The sequence below is a fragment of the Panulirus ornatus genome, chromosome 3 (assembly GCF_036320965.1).
Source record: "Panulirus ornatus isolate Po-2019 chromosome 3, ASM3632096v1, whole genome shotgun sequence".
NCBI classification, from domain to species: Eukaryota; Metazoa; Arthropoda; class Malacostraca; order Decapoda; family Palinuridae; genus Panulirus; species Panulirus ornatus.
This window is the reverse complement of record NC_092226.1, coordinates 28,748,595-28,768,004: the sequence shown is the minus strand read 5'-3', so window position 1 is coordinate 28,768,004 and position 19,410 is coordinate 28,748,595. Positions and strand designations below refer to the sequence as shown.

The 19,410-nt window shown below is 47.2% G+C and overlaps 1 protein-coding gene across 9 annotated transcripts in view; it reads right to left on the bottom strand.

Moving 5' to 3' along the window:
- The window catches only part of LOC139761687 (uncharacterized), a 312,428-nt gene that overhangs the window by 225,903 nt on the left and 67,115 nt on the right, over nt 1-19,410 (bottom strand). For 4 of the 9 annotated variants that reach the window (XM_071686115.1, XM_071686125.1, XM_071686090.1 and 1 more), the window contains one exon: nt 5,108-5,151. The exons of the other annotated variants lie outside the window; for them this stretch is intronic. Coding sequence is in view for 1 of the 4 variants with exons in the window: in XM_071686025.1 (XP_071542126.1) it covers nt 5,108-5,151 (44 nt within the window). In the remaining 3 variants the exon portion in view is untranslated. The remainder of the gene's footprint in view (nt 1-5,107; nt 5,152-19,410) is intronic. 9 annotated transcript variants of the gene reach the window in all.

The window sequence follows — 19,410 nt, the reverse complement described above, 5'->3', positions numbered from 1 at the left end:
ATTACTATGGCAAAATCTTGCATATTCCATCGTGTCTCACAGTCATTCATTACCTGTTCAACTTGTTCCAGCTGCCACTTATCTCCTGCTGTGAGCAAAGTGTTCCCCCCACCTCCCTCCTGTCCCCTGTAATGTCCAACAGGATGTCACCGAACTGGTACACACAAGTTAACACGACCATCTTGATGCTTCTCTCTCTCTCTCACCGTCGTCCACCAGGGGCACCCACTGACGACGTTACTCCTCTCTCATTCGACTCGCTTCTGGCACCGTCCTCGTTACGTGTCGTTGGACCTCCTCCAGCAGGTCTGTGTTGCTTCAGGTATGGACGCCAACCTAGGCAAGCATCGTCAAGCTGGGCTCACGCGCACCGTCCTGTGTGTGTGTGTGTGTGTGTGTGTGTGTGTGTGTGTGTGTGTGTGTGTGTGTGTGTGTGTGTGTAATTACTGATTCATACTATGATGAAAGGAATTTTACACTTGTGAACCCGTTTCCTGTGTGAGGTATAAGAACTCTGGATATCGTCTCTACATACTTGGAACACCTGAACTCAAGAACATGTAATCATCATCTGTTCCTCCTCCCACACTCACACAGTCTTCCTTCGCCTGGTCTCCCTCTCTCTTAACAAACAAACAGGGGTTTCTGGATGATATATGGCAGAGTAATTCAAGATCATCCTCACACTGTACTCCATCCACCTCTCTCCAACCATCACCTGGACCGCATCACTTCAGGAGGAGAGCACGGCACCATTCCCTCCTGGCACACCCACTCCCTCGTCCCCAAGTTGCGGTTTCGCAACCCAAACGCATCGAGCCCATCCGAGATCATACACACCGCTACAAGGAGAATTCAATTCCAACACTTGTGAACATTTTAAACAACTCATATATTTGTATGAAGGCTACTTGGCAGCCCCTTTCTCCGTTATAGCCCCACTGTTTTTATTATCAGTATTTTCTCTAAACATTTCAGCGTCTAGATGCATTTCAGTCAAAGAACTCCCAATCATCAATATAATTATAAACAATGCTTATGTATCATCAATTACTATCCCCAAGAACCCTTTCAGAGGGGTCCCTTGTGTTGTCCTACAACACGTTTTCCAATACGAGTACCAGATGGACGGATGGAGAGAGAAATACTTTGGGCAATCCAGGCCTGAGCCTGCATGATGTCGGAACGTAAAGAAAGGAAAAAAAAAAAAAAAATGGAGCGATGTGATAAACAGGGGGTGACGCGCTGGCGATGAGCGGAACCAAGGTGCATGAAACAGTCAGGGATATCGTTTACACGTCTGTGAGCACTGACTCTGGTAAGGTGGGACTGGTTTTGGTGCATTATATGCGACAGTATCAGTATGGGGGCACATGAGACCTCTTAAGACATATCGTGGAATCTTCGGATGTCTTCACCCCTAACAACCAGGGGCCGGGCCCAGGCTGCTGGAATGGGTCGTTGGTCGACCAAGCTGTTGGAAGTCGCAGCCAGCAGACCCACATAACCCTCACAGCCTGGCTGGTCTGGAACACATTGTAGGCAACTCGTCCACTGCACTCTTGAACTTTTATAGCGTACATCCCATGCTGCTTCTGATGGTAGATCGTAAGGTGTTGAAGAGTGTTGGGCCCCGCATGTTTCTGGTGTTCTCTCTTTGGTGCATATGGCATCGTTGGACTTCACGGTATTTCACAAAGTCTTCCAAGCCTGTCGTGAAGGTAGGATGCTGAATGGGAGTCGGAGGAAGGAGAGATTTTCCAAGCCTGATATGCCTGATCCCTTGCCTGAATGGCCCTAGAATAGGAACGGTTGAACGACGGATTGGAAGAAGACGTCGTCTCGAAGAAAGAGGGGACAAATGCTTCCCTTCCCGCAATAACCTCTTGCTATGCGTTTGGCGGAGACAGAGGCATCGCCACATACAAGACACTCATTTACCCACAGAAAATCAAAAAAGAATTTTCGTAAGTTATTCCAGTCAATTTTGAAGTTGTCGCAAAAATAGATACATTTATGAAAGGGTGAAAGTGTGGTTAGAGACCGGGGCCAGACTGTGTAGCTACAGCACGAAGGACCAAAGGTAAAAACAGATCCGGAATATGGGTGTGGGGCGGGTGATGATTTGCTCTAGATCATGGAGAATGTGAAGGCTTCATTACCCCCACCAGCCGCAATGGAGATACTCCACCAATCCCAATGGTGAACATCGAAATCCCCTGAGTAGAGCATCTCTGTCTGTGGGTGCGAGGATGCTACATGGCCGGAGTTCAGACAGTCGAAGAAGGATACAAAATTTGTAGAATTAGGAGAGCAGAAGATGAAACAAAGGAAAAGAGTGTTAGTTGGGAGTAAGACCTTGAGCCACATAACATCAAAGTTTGGGGACTCATGGTTCTACGTGCGTGCAACAGGTGCGCTGATGTTGGAATAAGCACAGACACCTTCTATGAACAGGAATCGTGAAGGGTGATTATAGTTGGGTGTGAAAAAGGGGCTAGTGAGAATATCATCTGACAACTGGATCTCAGAGAGAAGTAAGATAGTGAGAGGTACTAGAGAAGTGGTGTTCAACAAAAGACTGGTAACTACGAGATACCACGAATGTTGGTGAAGTGAATAGAGAAAGAGGCAGGTCTGTCAGAGAGGGAAATGTCTCGAAAGAGGCCGGTACTTCTACGTTATGAGCCCTCCCTCTTACTGGCAGTAGAGTCAGGCGGGAACCAGAAGATGCTCAGCACCCCATGATGCTAGGACCCAGGGGCCATAATATCATGGACTCTATCATGAATATATCTATGAACGATTGTGCAGACAGGAGATGGCAAGAAACCCCATGTAAAGAAAATAAGTGAGACCTGAGGATGCTAGTAAAGAGAAGATGGTAGGACGAGCCCAGTAGTCCCGTTTTGACGAGACAGAGTAAGACCAGCAATCCTAACATGGAGTGTGTAGGGTGGTTCCGGGCGCCACTTCAACCTTCCTTCCTCCGTCAGGACAGTAGTACCACCCTGGACGGCTGCTGTCAACAGCCTACTACCTAATGGATTGCTGCAAGGGTCGGGGACGGGATATTCCTTGAGTTAGCTGGGGTACTGCGAGGGGCCAATACACTACCACCTGAGCCGTCCCTCTTACTGGCAGCAGAGTCACACAATAACGTGTAGTCATTACAGTATGCCTTAAATTTGCAGGGGTCGTGGGAGAGGCCATTACTCTAGAACCTGAAGCCTCACTCTCATTGGGAGCGGAGTCAATACTGTGTAGCATCAGTGTTTATACTTATGTATGTCCTCCTTTAGTTACTTTACCGCAAGACATTTATATGGGCTAAGAAAGATCTCTGGACACTTTCTAAATCCGCAATTTCGCCCTCCAATTCATGAAGGAATTAGTACCTTGAATAATAGCATCACTGGTTTTTCTTCTCTCGTCTTGAAGGTCCGCAGGATCCAGCCTGCCATCCTTCTGCACGATGCAACCTTTGTTTTCTTATGTTCGTTGAAGGTTAGGGTGTTAGATACTATTGCTCCAAGGTCTTTCATATCATTCAACTGGTTTATGATAGCGTTTAAATGTCTGTCTGGTACTGTGTGTTGTTTTTGATTTCTTCATTTTCCCCAAACCAGAAGAGTTAAAATCTACCTCCACTGAAAAGCACACACACACACACACACACACACACACACACACACACATACACAAATGATTACAGTTTCTGCGTTAGTCAGCTAGCCCCCCCAAAAGGCCACGTTCGCTCACATCCATTCTCCAGAAGTCATGTGTAATGCGCCGAAACCACAGCTCCGTATCCACATCCAGGCCCCACAGACCTTACCATGGTTTACCCCGGACGCCTCACATGCCCTGGTTGAGTCCACTGACAGCATATCGAACCCAGTATACCACATCGTTCCAATTCATTCTATCCCATGTAGGTACCTTGGAATCCTGGCAAAATTCTTACTATTCCACACCTTGGCTATTTGCTATCTTAAGGCCACCATGGGCAGCTTTTCCAAAGCCTTATAGTTCAAAGCACCCAATTCAAAATAGTTGACCCAGTAACCTCAAATTAAATCAATGCACCCAAGGATCATAGACAGAACCCAGGGGTACCACAGCTTGCTCATAAAGGCCAATAAACGACACCTACCGAGGTTCAAAGTTGGTACAGCCATTTTTTTTAACCCCCGAGCAGCGCCGCGTACCCAAGCCAGTCTGGCATAAAATGAAGAGTATCGATGCTATTCCACCGAGAAACTGTTTGGTCCATATTCATTTTCTTTCAACATTTCCAGGTATCTCTTAGCGTTCGTGGTGGCTTTAAACGATAATCCATAATCGTGCAACGCACGCTGTGACGTACCACTGTCGGGCTGGGCTACGCCGGTCCGTCACAACAAAAGCTAAAGATCGGGGCGGACTGTGGAGAAAGAAGCGACCATGTTCCCCAGCAATGGTCAACTCTGGCTCACATAACTGTTCGTGGACGAAAATGGGATGAGAGTGCAAAAGCATATTTGGAGGTGTGATGTGTGTGCGAATGAAATAAAAAAAAAATCTAAGAAAACAGCATATAATCTATAATTCGTTTTACTAAAAGTGGCTAGAAAATAATAGATTAATAATCATTTCCAAACGGAGTGATTCATCATACACTCTGTATATCAGGTGTACACACACACACACACACACCCACACACACACACATCCCTGTGCGTGTCTTAACTGACTGCGGGGGACTGTGGTCGTGTCTACATACCACACACTAGGGAAACATTTAAGGACACAACTAACACGTGTGTGGATGGGCTGGAACTCCTCTCCTCTTGTAACCATACTTCATCAAGGAGGAACAGAATGTTAAACGAGGATTTTTTTTTCTCCACTCTTGGTCTCGGTAGTCCGTCCTTACGTTACCTCGCCAACGAGGGAAACGGAGAAAAAGACATAAAAAAAAATTTACTCGGTATGAGAGAGAGAGAGAGAGACAGAGAGAGAGAGAGAGAGAGAGAGAGAGAGAGAGAGAGAGAGAGAGAGAGAGAGAGTAAAAGAGGAATAAGCCAAGACAAAAGGACAAAAAAATCATCAAGGCAACACTTACCAGCCGCCTGCCAGCTGAGCCCGGCCCTTAGCACCAGTACACACCTGCAAGTAGAGAAGGCTTTATCAGCAACAAGCAGCGGCGGGGGAGACGTGAGGCATTACCATACTAGTAAATACGTGAGGAAGGTTGGAGGGAGAGCTATACCCAGCTGTCACCTGGACGATAATCAGGAAATTATAGCCGGGCAGGAGCGACTCACACATGCAGACCCAAGTAAGTAGCATCAGGCGACATGCCAGCCACGGACGGCCCCGCCTCCTCGACCATGTCATGTGAGTGGCGTAATTTATTTGATAAAACACTTTACCTGTCAGCCAGCAGAGAGCTCACAACATCGCATTAACATCTAGGAAAACTTGTGTGACACAATGCCCTACAGACCTGCTTTTAATAAATGCAAATATAAGCAGCAAAATGTACACTACGAAACGAGTGAGCAAATATAATATATCGTGTATGTATTGTCATCCAGGATGAATGTACAAAATGCTACTTGGGTCATACAAACAGTAATGCAATAACCTTGACTAAAGCTGGGAAAAACAAAGTAATAACCCAGCGCACAAATTAAAGCTGGGAAAACAAACAGTAATAACCCAGCATACAAACTAAAGCTGGGAAAAACAAAGTAATAACCCAGCGCACAAACTAAAGCTGGGAAAAACAAAGTAATAACCCAGCGCACAAACTAAAGCTGGGAAAAACAAAGTAATAACCCAGCATACAAACTAAAGCTGGGAAAAACAAAGTAATAACCCAGCGCACAAACTAAAGCTGGGAAAACAAACAGTAATAACCCAGCATACAAACTAAAGCTGGGAAAACAGACAGTAATAACCCAGCTTAAATACTACAGCTGGGAAAAGAAAGTAGTCACACAGTAGTAACCAGAGCTGGAAAAACACTCAGTAATAACCCAGCTTAAATACTAAAGCTGGGGAAAACACATAGTGGTAACCCAGCTTACAAACCAGAGCTAGAAAAACAAACTAATAATCCACCTTAAAAAAAAAACTTGGATTAATGCAATAACCTACATGCTAAATCCATAAATAATAATAATAATAATAATAATAATAATAATAATAATAATAATAATAATAAAAACGCAACCCCATTAAAGTCTAGGGCAATCTGGAATACTGTCAAAATGTATCATACATCCGCCATGCCAGCTTATTTACGAAGTAAGGAAGGCGTGTGCCCGGAGGACCCGGTCCAGTGTTGCGGACAAGCTTGTGTTCGTTGTGTTCTGGGACAGTTGAAAGCCTTTGACACTTATCCACCAGAAGCAAATGCCACACCCATGGCATCACCCACGAACTGATGCCATGAATAAGACATGGACCACGACTAATGATGTGGCAGGATATCAACCAGGAAGTGATGCCATGCCAAGTTAGTCATTTCCATAAATCACGAAGAGTAATGGTCCTAGAACTGACCCTGTGGCACTCCGCAGGTCACCTCTACCGATTCAGACATCCGTCCTTTGTTCCCTTCCACAGAGATAATCTGATTCTCGTCTGGTGATCCAACGTCTTCGTCAGCGCTCCATGCTGGACAGCGTCAAATGCTTTCTGGCAGTCCGGATGCAAGCAATCCACCCAGCCTTCCCTTCTGTCCAAGACGGAGCTCACTCTCTCATAGAAACTGCAAAGGTTTGTTACACATATCCCCATTTCCCTAAAACCGTGCTCTCTCTCTCTCTCTCTCTCTCTCTCTCTCTCTCTCTCTCTCTCTCTCTCTCTCTCTCTCTCTCTCTCTCTCTCTCTCCAGTGACACCCCGCACTTATTTCAAGAGGTTTATTCAGCGTATGTGCAAACATACTCACCACATATGCTGAAATTTCATCAGTTCTATGAGCCATGCATGGGTCAAGATCTTTTCGTAGTCAGTTACCGTCTTTTCTAGATACCTCAATGTTTTCTAAAACCTCCTCCCAACTCCAACTCACTGGTGCTGGGACTTGTTATTCAGTTCCTTACATCACCCTCGACAATTCTTCCCTCTGAATCCCTTAACATGATTAGCTGCTCTTTAACTGACAACTGACTCAATGAAATTATGGAAAAAAGTTTCGGATTTTCACCTGCCTTGTCTACAATATTCGTTTCGGATTTCCATTCTTCCATTGTGGAGGCAATGGGGTAGTTTTCTGTCGAGGTTTCCGGAAAACAGGAAATGCTATACGAGTGAAAAGAGGGTGGTTTTAAAGAGTGAGTAAACTGGAAAAGAGATGTGTATAAAGAAATACCCGGAGATATTGGGCGTAGACTGGTAAAAGGTGCCAGTAAACGAAGCAAGAGGAATGGGTGAGAAAAGGGAGATATTCAGGGAAACAGTGCTGGCATGTGTGAGAGAAGTGTTTGGCATGCGGAAGGTGGGAAGTGAGCAAGTGAGAAAGGGTAGTGATTGGTGGAATGACGAAGTAAAATTGATACAAAGAGAAAAGAGAGGTGTGTAGGCGGTATTTACAAGGACAGAGTGCAAATCAATGGTGAGAGCAACAGGGGTTTAAAAAGAGGGTAAACGAGAACTGGAGTGAGCAAGTATCACTAAGTATAGGGAAAATGAAAAGATGTTTCGGAAAGTTAATACAGTGGGGAAAGATTGCTGAATGTGTTTCACGACAGGGTGGCAGAGACAGAGTGTTTATGTCAGGGAAGTATGCGAAAAGAGTCAAGGAAAGCGGTTTGGGGAGGAGAGAAGAGGTGATGAAACCCTTGCATAAGATGGTAAGGCGGCTGGAGTGGATGGTATTACAGCTGAATTTCTTTAAAAAGGAGGTTACTGTGCTGCTGATTGGCTATTAGGCTTTTTCAATGAATGACCAGATCACGATGAGGTGCCTGAGGATTGGCAGAATGCTTGTGTAGTGCTACTGTATAGAGGAAAGGTACAAAGATGACTGTTCGACCCAGAGAGGGATAAATCTGATGAGTAGTGACTGAGATGATAAAAGCATAAACAAAGAATTAAATTGTGGAGGAAAAGAACGTGGTTTCAAGAGTGATAGATGATGTGTGGAACAGGTTCTCGCTATATAATTGAGAAACAACGGTCTTTATGCGGCATTAATGGATCTGGGGAAAGCACATGATACGGTTGATATAGATACCTTATAGAAAAGTTTAAAAATCTACAGCATGGGACAAAAATTATTAGAAGCAGTGACGAGTTCTCATCAAGAGTGTAAGGCATGTGTGCTAGGAAGCAGAGAGAAGAGTGAATGGCTTCAGGTGAAGGTGGGTCTGCGGAAGGGGTGTGCGATCTCACCAGGGTTGTCTAACTTGTTTATGGATTTGTTGGTGAAAGAGGTAAATGCAAGGGTCTTAAAAGAAAGGGGCGAATAGTCTGTAAGGGGGGGGGGTTGAGATGGCATGGGAAGTGGGTCAGTTGTTGTATGCTAATGACACCACACTGGTGCAGTGATAAAATGCAAAAGAAGGTGTCTGAGTTTGGAAAAGTGTGTGTGAAAGAAGGACGTTGATAGTAAATGTGGACAAAAGCATGGTAATCGCGTTAAGCACGGCAGAGGAACAAGTTAGTTAGGGTGTGACTCTGAATGGAGAAACTTTGGAGGATAGGGAGAGTTTTGGGTATCTGGGAGTGGATATGGTAGCGGATGGAACCATGGAAGCAGAAGTAAGTCATAAGGTGGGTGGGGGGTTGAAGATTTTGGGTGCATTGAGGAATGCATGGAAAGAAAGGTCTTTAACTGGGAGGGCGAAAGATAGTATGTTTCAAAGTACAGCAGTCCCCACGATACTGTAAGGACGCGAGGCATGGGCTGTAGATGAAAATGTGCGGAGGAGGGTGCACGTGCTGGATATGAAATGTCTGAGGACAAATGTGGTGTGAGGTGGTTTGATCGACTACGTATTACATTAGTTAGGCAAAGTGACGTAATAAGAGTATGGTTGAGAGAGCAGAACTTCGAGGGTGTGCTGAAATGGTCTAGACATATGGAGAGAATGAGTGAGGAGAGGTTGACACGGGATATACGTGTTAGACGCGGAGGGAACTGAAAGGTGTGCACGAGATACAGTGAAATACAACGATGTGGTACAAATGGGGCAACGGGCTATCAATGGACTGAAGCCGGGCATGTGAATCGGCCAAGGGAAAACCAAGCAAAGGTATGTGGGACCTGGTTGTGGAACGGAAACCGTAGTTTCTGACAGCTAGAGAATCAATGTGAGCGAGAGGCCTTTCTTCGTCTCTTCCTGGCGCCGCCTCGCTAACACGGAAACAGGCGAACATCAAATAAGAAATTATAGCATCAAAGCCCCTTTTACAGCGCTTTTGCAACTTAAAAACTATAATACACGCGGAAGAAGAGTAGGTGGGCTACTTTGAAAGTAGGGTCCTAAAAAGACGCTATTATCTTTCGTCCGTTGACGATGGCTGAGATTTCTCGAGGGCGACGTCTCACTCGGTGTTACCAACTAGAAAGCATAACGCGTACAGGGTTTCCATAGTCGCAGTTATGATAAGGGGGGTTTTAACTGCCCTAGCATGGAATATTATTCGCATATCTGTCGTGGCTCTGCCTTCAGCTACTCTCTTAACCTGAATGGAATCAAAAGACGTCCATATCATTAATTCTCCAGGTATCACCTCGCTCTCTCTGACCATCCCTCACTGTCCAACCTAATGATGACACTCTCTCCCTGTTACACATATATTACTCTGGCCACCGCTCTCGTGCGCTGTCCTCATGTGCCTCGCACACTAAGGCTCGTGGCACGCGACTGGCTGTTGCTTCCCCAAGTTGGCGTGAGGAAAGCAGTGCCCGTTATCATACCTCCTTCCATCGAACAGCGCATATGTGGATTTCTGACCTGACCTTAAAGGTCAAGCCATCATACTCAAGATACAGCGCCCTCCTCGAGGGTCGATCATGAAATCACTTAGGTCGAACCATCAACCCAATGCTAAAGTTAATGCCATTCACATTTACCAACCATTTAACCTTCATGTTCTTAACCATTCACCAGGAGTTAAGCCCCGAAGAAGTACACTATAATTCAAGCAGGGGACAGTTCCCAGTGACACTCACTCCAGAGTATATCAGCTGTTTCTTCTCATCTTCTTTTCCTATCAGCAGTAGAGCTGGAGGTGGGTGGGGGTCGCATTCTGCTGCGCTACACCGTCTCTATGTCATGTAAGATTATGACAGCTGATAACCTATCATGGACCACCAGGTCCCCAGTTATCTACCCTTCCCATGTACTAACATATCCATCAACTCCATCACCGACCATTGCATCTATTACCCTTCACCATCGACCAACACCCACCCATTATCCTCTACAATTACTCATACAACCATTACCCTTCACAATTAATCAATTGCAACACTAACGTTGTCCATGAATCACAATTAAACCCAATTATCCTACAGAGTTACCTACTATCACCATCATCTCCCTTCACCATTAACCCCCATTACCAACAGCCAGGGGTCGGGTCACAGCGCCAGCCAGCGGGGAAGGCCGCGGCTGGGCGGGGCTTCCAGCCACATATCATACACCAATTAAAGTGCACTTGGGCGGCGGACATTAAGCGGATAATGATTCAATATATTCCTCCAGGGACGCGGGGCGCCGCCTGCCACGCGCACCGGTCACGGCAGGTGAGGGGAGGCGCGGGGAAGAAGGGGAAGGACAGAAGAGGAAACTAGATGATAAGAAGTGTGGGACGGACATGGGAAGGGGAAGAGGAGGAGGAGGAAGAATAATGTGTTCCACCTATGCCAGACAGATGGAGCGGGGGGGTGTGCTCACCCGACCCGGCGCACGCTGCCCCAGGATCCTCCTCCCCAAGGGAGGAAATCCGGCCACGCAAAAATTCGAGAATAGTTAAGCCTTTCCTCCAGACAAAAAGTTTCTATCGGCCAGTAATGAAAAATGATTTCATAATGAACATAAATATACCCTATTCACTCGGGCATTTCTTTCTTTTTCGGTTGAGTCCCACGTTTCACCACCTGCGCCTCTCAGTGTGGCCTTCCTCCTCACCCACAGCACAACAGTGGCTGCGGTAAGAGCGCAGAATGAAGGCTCATTCTTGGTCCCTTCTGCACCACTGAAATCAAGGGACGCTACAGAACGCGAGTCCTCCCGACTCTATCCAACCACCACCAGGAATTCATCCAACACTTCAGGAAGAAGCTGTCGCACCATTCCCGTCACAGTCACCTCCTGCCACTTGACATCACTCGTCCCTCAGTTGCAGTTCGGCACCCGAACCGGATCGTGCCCATACAAGCACGTGGAGACCACTACAAAAACAGCCCATCCCAAGCACTATGAACATCATCAATAATCAATAGACTGGTAGCCCAGCATCTGTGAAAAGGCTCAGTTAGGCTGTTTCACAAACTTACTCCCCCCAACTCATTTTCTATAGCCCAATTGTTCATACTGTGCACTTTCTCTGAATACGAGCTTGGAAAAAAACTGTTCGTGTGCAGAGACAATAAGAGGGATTCAGTAATGAATGGCCCAAAGTGCGAGTATAAGAAATCTGAGGAGTTGGGGTTTTAAGTGTGACGGTGAAGTAAGTGTCACGTAAAAGTTATGTCGACTTTCAAAACTGTAAGTGGGGGAGGGCGGAAGTTAAGTTGGTCGTGAAAAAAAAAAAAAAATATGCAGGCAATAAGCGTGAGACACTGGCGGCAGGAGGTCGAAAAAAATAAGGAAAAGTGCTGAAAATGACATCTAGATATGGTTTGGACATATGGAGAGAATGAGTGAAGAGAGGTTGACTGAGAGGCTATATGAGTCGGAAGTGGAGGGGACAAGAAGCAGGGGGAGACGAAACTAGATATGAAAAGACAGGGTGAAAAAGATTTCGAGTGATTTGTGCCTGAACATGCTGAAGGGTGACAGGCGTGCACGGGATAGAGTGAACCGGAACGATGTGGTATACAGGGGCCGACGTCCTGACAATGGACTGAACCAGGGCATGTGAAGAGGGGCCTGGTTGTGAACAGGGGGCTGCAGTTCGGTACACTGCACAACACATAGATAATGGATGTGAACGAAAGCGGCCTTTCTTCATCTAATGCGGAAACCGAACAAATATGGATAAAAATATGGATATACTATTATCATTCTTACGTTCATTAAACCAGCCTCTCACCCCCTCCCCTTACGTCCCATGCCATCCTCCTCCTATTCCTGGCCCTCCCAACACCACCCTCCCTCCACTCCTCTCATATTGAAGAGCATAATGCGTGTGTGCGCTGGTGTGTGTGTGGCGACGGGTCGATGGGGATGAAAAGGTAGTACGAGGGGTGGTGCGGGTGACAGTGGTTGGTGAAGGGGATTGGGGGAAGATGGTAATGGTGACAGTAGCGGTGATGAGCGGTAAGGACGGTGATGGTTAGTAATGGTGATAGTGGTGACTGGTGAGAGGGATAAGGATGGTGAAGGGTGAGAAGGATAAAGATAGTGAAGGTGAGTGGTGAGAAGGATGGTGATGGTGACGAGTAATTAAGATAAAGATAGTGAGTGGCGAGAAGGATATGGATACCTCGTGAAATCTTCAGAGATCGTCACCCTCGGGCTGGGCCCACACGGTTGGAATGGGTTCTTGGTCGACCCAGCGGCTGCAAGCCGCAGCCCTCAGGCTCACATAACCCCCACAGCCTGGCTGATCTGACACACTTCCTAAGTGCTTGTCTAATACACGCTTGAACTCCTCTGCCATGCATCCCAAGCTGTTTTTCATGGTAGCTGGCAAGGTGTTGAAGTGTCTTGGGGCCCGCTGGTGTTCTCTCTTTCCGCCAATATCGTACCTTTGGCTTTCAGACGAAGTATCTCACAAAGTCCACCATGTCTGTAGTGTCAGTAGGGTGTTAAGTTTGGAAGCATACCTTCAAGAAATTCCTGGATTTAGATGATATACATCTGTCTGCGCTGATTTAGTTCCCATACTACATCAATGCCAGTTGTGAAAGATCTTTGAACACTTTCGAAATCTGCAAATTTCGCCCGTCTTGTTGGGTGATTTTAGAGCACAACGATATTCAGTTCATGAGATCTGTGCCTTGAATAATATCACGACTGGTTTTTTCTTTCCTGGCCTTGAAGGTCCGCAGGATCCAGCCAGCCATCCTTCTGCACGAGGCTACCGTTGTTTTGTTGAGTTCGCTGAAGGTTTGGTTGTTGGACATTATTATTCCTAGGTCTTCCACATTATACAACTGGTTTACGATAGCGTCGGTTGTCAGTTAAGTATTCAGTGTTGTTCTTGATTTCTTCATTTTTCCCATTCCGGAGCTGTTGAAATCAATCTCCCTTAAAAAAGCACGTTCTTGGTTGCCCAGTTAAACACTTCGTTTATGGCTCTTTGTAGCCTTCCTGCATCTTCTAAAGATGTGATTTTCGTAACTTATTCTTGTATCATCTGCAAATGATGACATGAAACTGTGGCTCGTGTTGCGTCAATGTCAGAAACAAGAATGAGGAACTGAAAGGGTGCAAGTCCAGTCCATTGGGGACTGAGCTTTTTACCATGAACACACTGGAGACGGCATGGTTCACAACTACGTGTTGTGATCTATGTTAAAATGTTGTACATGAATCTCCCAATTTTTCGGCTATTCCCATCTTTGGCATTTTATGTGCTATGACACCAAGGTCACATCTGTCACATGTTTTTCCAAAGCCGATGTAAATCATGTCAGCATTTTTCTTTGTTTTCCAGACTGATTTATGCCGGTGTCCCCGGAACTTCAAAAATCCTACCACAGGGGTCAAGCAAATGAGATAAGACATAATTGTCCCGCCTTGAAACCATGTTGTCTTGGGTAACGGAGGTTGTTGACTTCCACAATAGTCGTTGTGATGTCTGTTCCTGTCCTACCACTTTAGCTAAGCTCTGGAAGTCTTTAACCTCTCGTTTTCCACAACACTTACAACTAACTTTTCTTAAAAGATGAATTTTCTACTTCCTCAAAAACTTCACCGTTCCTCTCTCTCTCTCTCTCTCTCTCTCTCTCTCTCTCTCTCTCTCTCTCTCTCCCTCTCTCTCTCTCTCTCTCTCTCTCCGCCCCACCTTTTTTTAATGAATTATTTAAGGCCCGGCCTCGATCAGAACCTTTCTCCGTAATTGGTGGCTCTGTCATAAAACAGGAAAAATGGTTTCCAGTTCGGACGGTGCAGAAGGGTTGCTTTCGTAGCGGAACGGTGGAGAAACGGAGAGCATCATGTTGAACACTTCACGGTTATAACGTGGCTGGCGAGGTGTCAGGTGCCAACCTGTTGTAGAGTAGTGTGTGTGTGTGTGAGGAGGGCCTTCCCTCGTGGTGGCTGACCTGTATGTAGCCCAGAATCTGACACTATACTGCTACTACTCCTCCTGCTCCCCTAACCCCATCCCCTACGGCAACACCCTCACCCTTACCCCCCAACAACCTTTACCTTAACACAGGGAGGGCTGACCACAACTGGACATACCGATCTCCAGCACTAGACATGCCGATCTCCCAGCCTAAACGAAGGTGGTAAAGACAAGACTGAAATTCATATTCATGAGACCAAAAATACCGACCCACTATACAAAAAGCAGGAAAAAATACGACAATGAATGATTTGGTGAAACAAGTTGAACACGTTAAGACCATTGCCATGTATCAGGTGGTCCATGTTGACCCCTATGAGCGCGACCTTACGATCCTTGGCTTCTGACCTAAAGTTTAAGGGACAGGTCAAAGGTCAGGCCATCATACTACTGTGCTCAAACTTGGCACCGTTAAGCAGAAGGGGTTTAGAGATGAGGGAGGGTATACATATGAAGGTTTACACACAAGGTAAGAAGACAACTGATCACGTCAGAAGGGGTTCCACTCCTCTACAGGAAACACTTGACACCACCGTGGTACTGGCTGACATGCCATGCAATGAAACAACTGAAACAACACCAAACAGCTCTGAACAGTTTCATTACCAGTCACCCTCACACAATCCCATCCCCAGTTTTTTTAAGCATCTTTAAACAAAAGCTAAACCATCAACTTAAAAAAAAAAAGCTATATTAAATCTCAGTAAGCTACATAAGACAATACATACGAAACCTAAAGTTATGGCCAGCAAATCGTCACAAACCCGACGATACGTTACATCCACCGTACAAACTTGAGGGTGGAGACGTGGCATTCACCTCACGTGACACTCAACAGTCCTGACCAACAACAATACGACGCTCACACGCGTCAACCGTACGGCTGTGTGTCCTGTGTTATAATCTCCGAACGAGAGACTCGAACACAAATACACAAGAGAATCTAATGAAACCCGTGACTTTGCTGCACTTACAAACACATCATGACCGACACAGATGACCGGGGTGAATTTGACTTTGTGTAGGGGAGTGACCAGAGCTCTGAAGTGTGTACTGTGGAGCGAGGAGCTCTGCTGTGTGTTGAGGTAAGCGGAGAGCTCTAACGTCTGGGTGAGAGGGTGTGTGTGGGGGAGAGGGGGGGCTGGGGGAGACGTCTGGTGTGTGTGTGTGTGTGTGTGTGTGTGTGTGTGTGTGTGTGTGTGTGTGTGGAGGGTGGGGGAACAAGCACCAGCCCTTTCCAAACATAACCCTGTGCGGTGAGGATGGATCGCCTTCCAAAACATCAGGCGAGGTCAAACCATGAGATGAAACCAACATCTAGTTAAATCCACGACACTTGCCACGTGTCAGTGACCCTGTGGTGTCAAGCGACCCTCGCCAGAGCAACCCGTGCGCCGCACGTGGCCCGCTCGCGAGGCAGGTTCAACAGTCTGGTGTCGTAACCCAGCACGACTTACGTCAAACGTGTCCGGTGAGATTTTCTGTGGAAGTCGAGGAAGGCGCGCCATCATCTTGTTTGTCTGTGAAGGCGAGCTGCTGCTGGTGTCCTGTGTACCTGGCTCCTATAGGCACAGGCCTGCCCCTCCTCCAGACCGGAGACCCTGGTCTGTCTGACCTGACCCCAGGCTACGGCAGCAGCAGTAGGTGGAGAGCCTCCTTCAGCTCCAGCCAGGCGGGGCGGGGCGGGGCGGCGGCCCCACCTGCCACCCTTGTAACGCCTGACACTTTCTTTGAGGCCTTCCCGCCCTGGGCCGGCCCAGCGTGCTGTTGTCATGGTAACCACTACGCACGCGTTACCATGGTAATCGGCCCAGGCATCCTCAACAGATCGGCCAGGCTGGCGCCATCCTGTGTACGTGTGTGCGTCGGTGTCTGTAAGCTGGCACGCGCTCGACTACGTACTGATGCACGCGGCCTGCACGTCCATATCTAACACTCCTACATGGCATCCACTGCCAACACCAGGAGCCTCATAATGTCTCGTTACATGGAGCAGAGACCTAGGGTGAGGCCAGCCCCTACCCCGCCACCTGTGAATGAGCGGTGCGGGGCGGGGCGGGGCGGGGTGGAGTGGGGTGGGGCGGATCGAGGCGGGGCGGGTTCTCCAAGTCAGACATTACCTCACCTCCCTCCCTCCATGTCCATCCATCTACCACGCCATACTACATAGTACAGTGATATACTCCTACCACACCATGCAACCACACACACACACACACACACACCAACCACACCATACACATACATCTATCACACCACACACAAGAAACTACCACGTCATACACATATTAATCTACCACACAATATACACACATCTACCACAACACACATACAACTTCCACGCCACAAATATACAACTACAACGTGCACACAGATACACCAACCACGCCATACCATCCCATCCACACACATACACGTACTATACCATAAATATACATCTAACACTCTATGTACACACACACACACACACACACACACACACACACACACACACACACACACACAAACACACCCACACACACACACACACACACACACACACACACACACACACCCACACACACACACAAACAAACACACACTACATACAAACATACACCTTTCACACCATATATACACAATACATATACACCCACCACACCACCCATATACACATATCACACCTCACGTCCTCCCTCACAGACACACAGCGGGACCAACAGGAAGGAGAGCAATACCAGAGCTTGCAGAACCCTCCTGGGCCCATGTGACACCACCTACCACGAGGCCCTCCTCGTCTTGCTGAACCTGTCCACCCTCTCCCACCACCACCAGCTCACGCGTCTGTCGTCTGGCAACACACTGCTGACACACCCCTCGTCACCTCAGCCAAAGCGTGGAAGCATCCTGCCCTACACAAGCTCTTTTCTGATTAGTTAACGAAATACTAACCTAACCTCCCAGTTCTGTAATATCTTATACTTTGTGTTCAGTTGAACGGCTGCCTAAATTCAGCGAACTGTTCATTATCATAATACACACACACACACACACACACACACACGTACCACTCTAAATATAAAACCACCACACCTCACAGATACACATAATTCACTACACAAACTTGCCACACCACACATACACACAAAAACAACTACCACATTACATAGACAACTACATATAACAACTACAGTGCCATACACACACATACATAATCTTCCACATCATAAACATACAAACATACACCTTCCATACCTTACAAACAATAACAAACCACACATACATCTACACCAAATACTTACACATACCACAACACGCACATACACCTCTCACATACACACTTGCACGTACCAAACCACACACACAACCACCAACCATACACTTAAACCTACCGCACCAAATGCACACATTACACAGTACACATACAATTACTAAACACACAAGTACACCTACCGTACTACACATATAGACCTACTACACTACACACATACATAAATACCACACCATATACGGTAGCTAACCACCTACCAGGGAGGTACTACCGTCTGGCTATCGCCGTGAGGTAGCACTACAGTGGCTTTCGAGATCCTCTCTCTAGCCCCTGTCTTTTTCTTCCATACGCACGAGTTGCGAACATTAAGTCCACAAACAGAAGCTCGCCCCACCTTACACTTGACGCGACATTCATAAGACACTATTCATAAAACTGTAGGCAGCGCCAAGTGCCAGGCATGGCTATTAAAATCGCGGTATGGGTGCAAGACTCGCTCGTCATACTGAACACATACGTCACTACACACACCTACCATGACTACACAAAACTGCAATACTATACACACGTGGTACGTGACAATACACAGAGCTACCACACTCTGCAGACATCTAACATACCACACCTCACCGTCACACCCACCAATACCACACCTCACCTACGCATCTAACGTTTCATACTTCACACTCGCACCACACCAAACCCACACATTTAACGTACCACACTACACACTCACCTACCAATACCACACCCACACAACTAACGTACAACACTATACACTCACCCCTACCAACACCACACCACACCCACATCTATACCACACCTATCTCGCTCCCCCACAGACCTTACTGTGTCATTCAATACGTTCTCCTGCTCTCTCTCTCTCTCTCTCTCTCTCTCTCTCTCTCTCTGCCCGTCACAGGCCAGCATATCTACAGAGAGTGTGGGGTAAGCTCCTACCGTTTCTTATCACTAAGTCTTCTATGCTAGCGGCCACCACACGTGGTCTGGAGTTTGCTGGGGCACAAGTACCGTCAAACAAGAATTACGCTCAACGGCATGAGGGTGAGGGTGGGTGCCATGGTTTCTCGGCTCCTGCCAACACTCACACTCTGGGGAAGTGTTGAATCATGTCCGGTCACTGACGCAACCTGCCGGACATAAGCCCACCTTAACAGGACCTCCTGTCGTCAAGGTGAGCTAAGGTGTGCTGGCGGTGGTACATGTAATGGCTGCTGCCCCGGTGTCCTGGGTGTTCACGTATGTACGTACACCTGCCACACACACACGACAAACACGTGAAGGTCGCCCGCTACTAAATCTGACCCGGTGCCTCTCCTGATGGACGATGTACACACCTGGCACATTCAAGACACCCACCCTCCCACGTGTCTGGCCGAGGTGGCACTGAGGGGAGTATGTACAGAAGAGGAGTAACAGTTGGTAGGGCACTTGTGGTGCGCACTGGTACGCTACACTAGTGCTGATGCTGCTCTGGGCACCACCACCATCTCCTCCTGGGTGAGAGCAATCACACGAACACCTCGGGAAGTGACGTCAAGGACTCTGCTGCCACGAAACAAATCAAGTATCGGTGAATAACGAAAGCCATGTGGGAACAGGTTGCCAGTCTGGATGCACAAGAGAGAGAGAGAGAGAGAGAGAGAGAGAGAGAGAGAGAGAGAGAGAGAG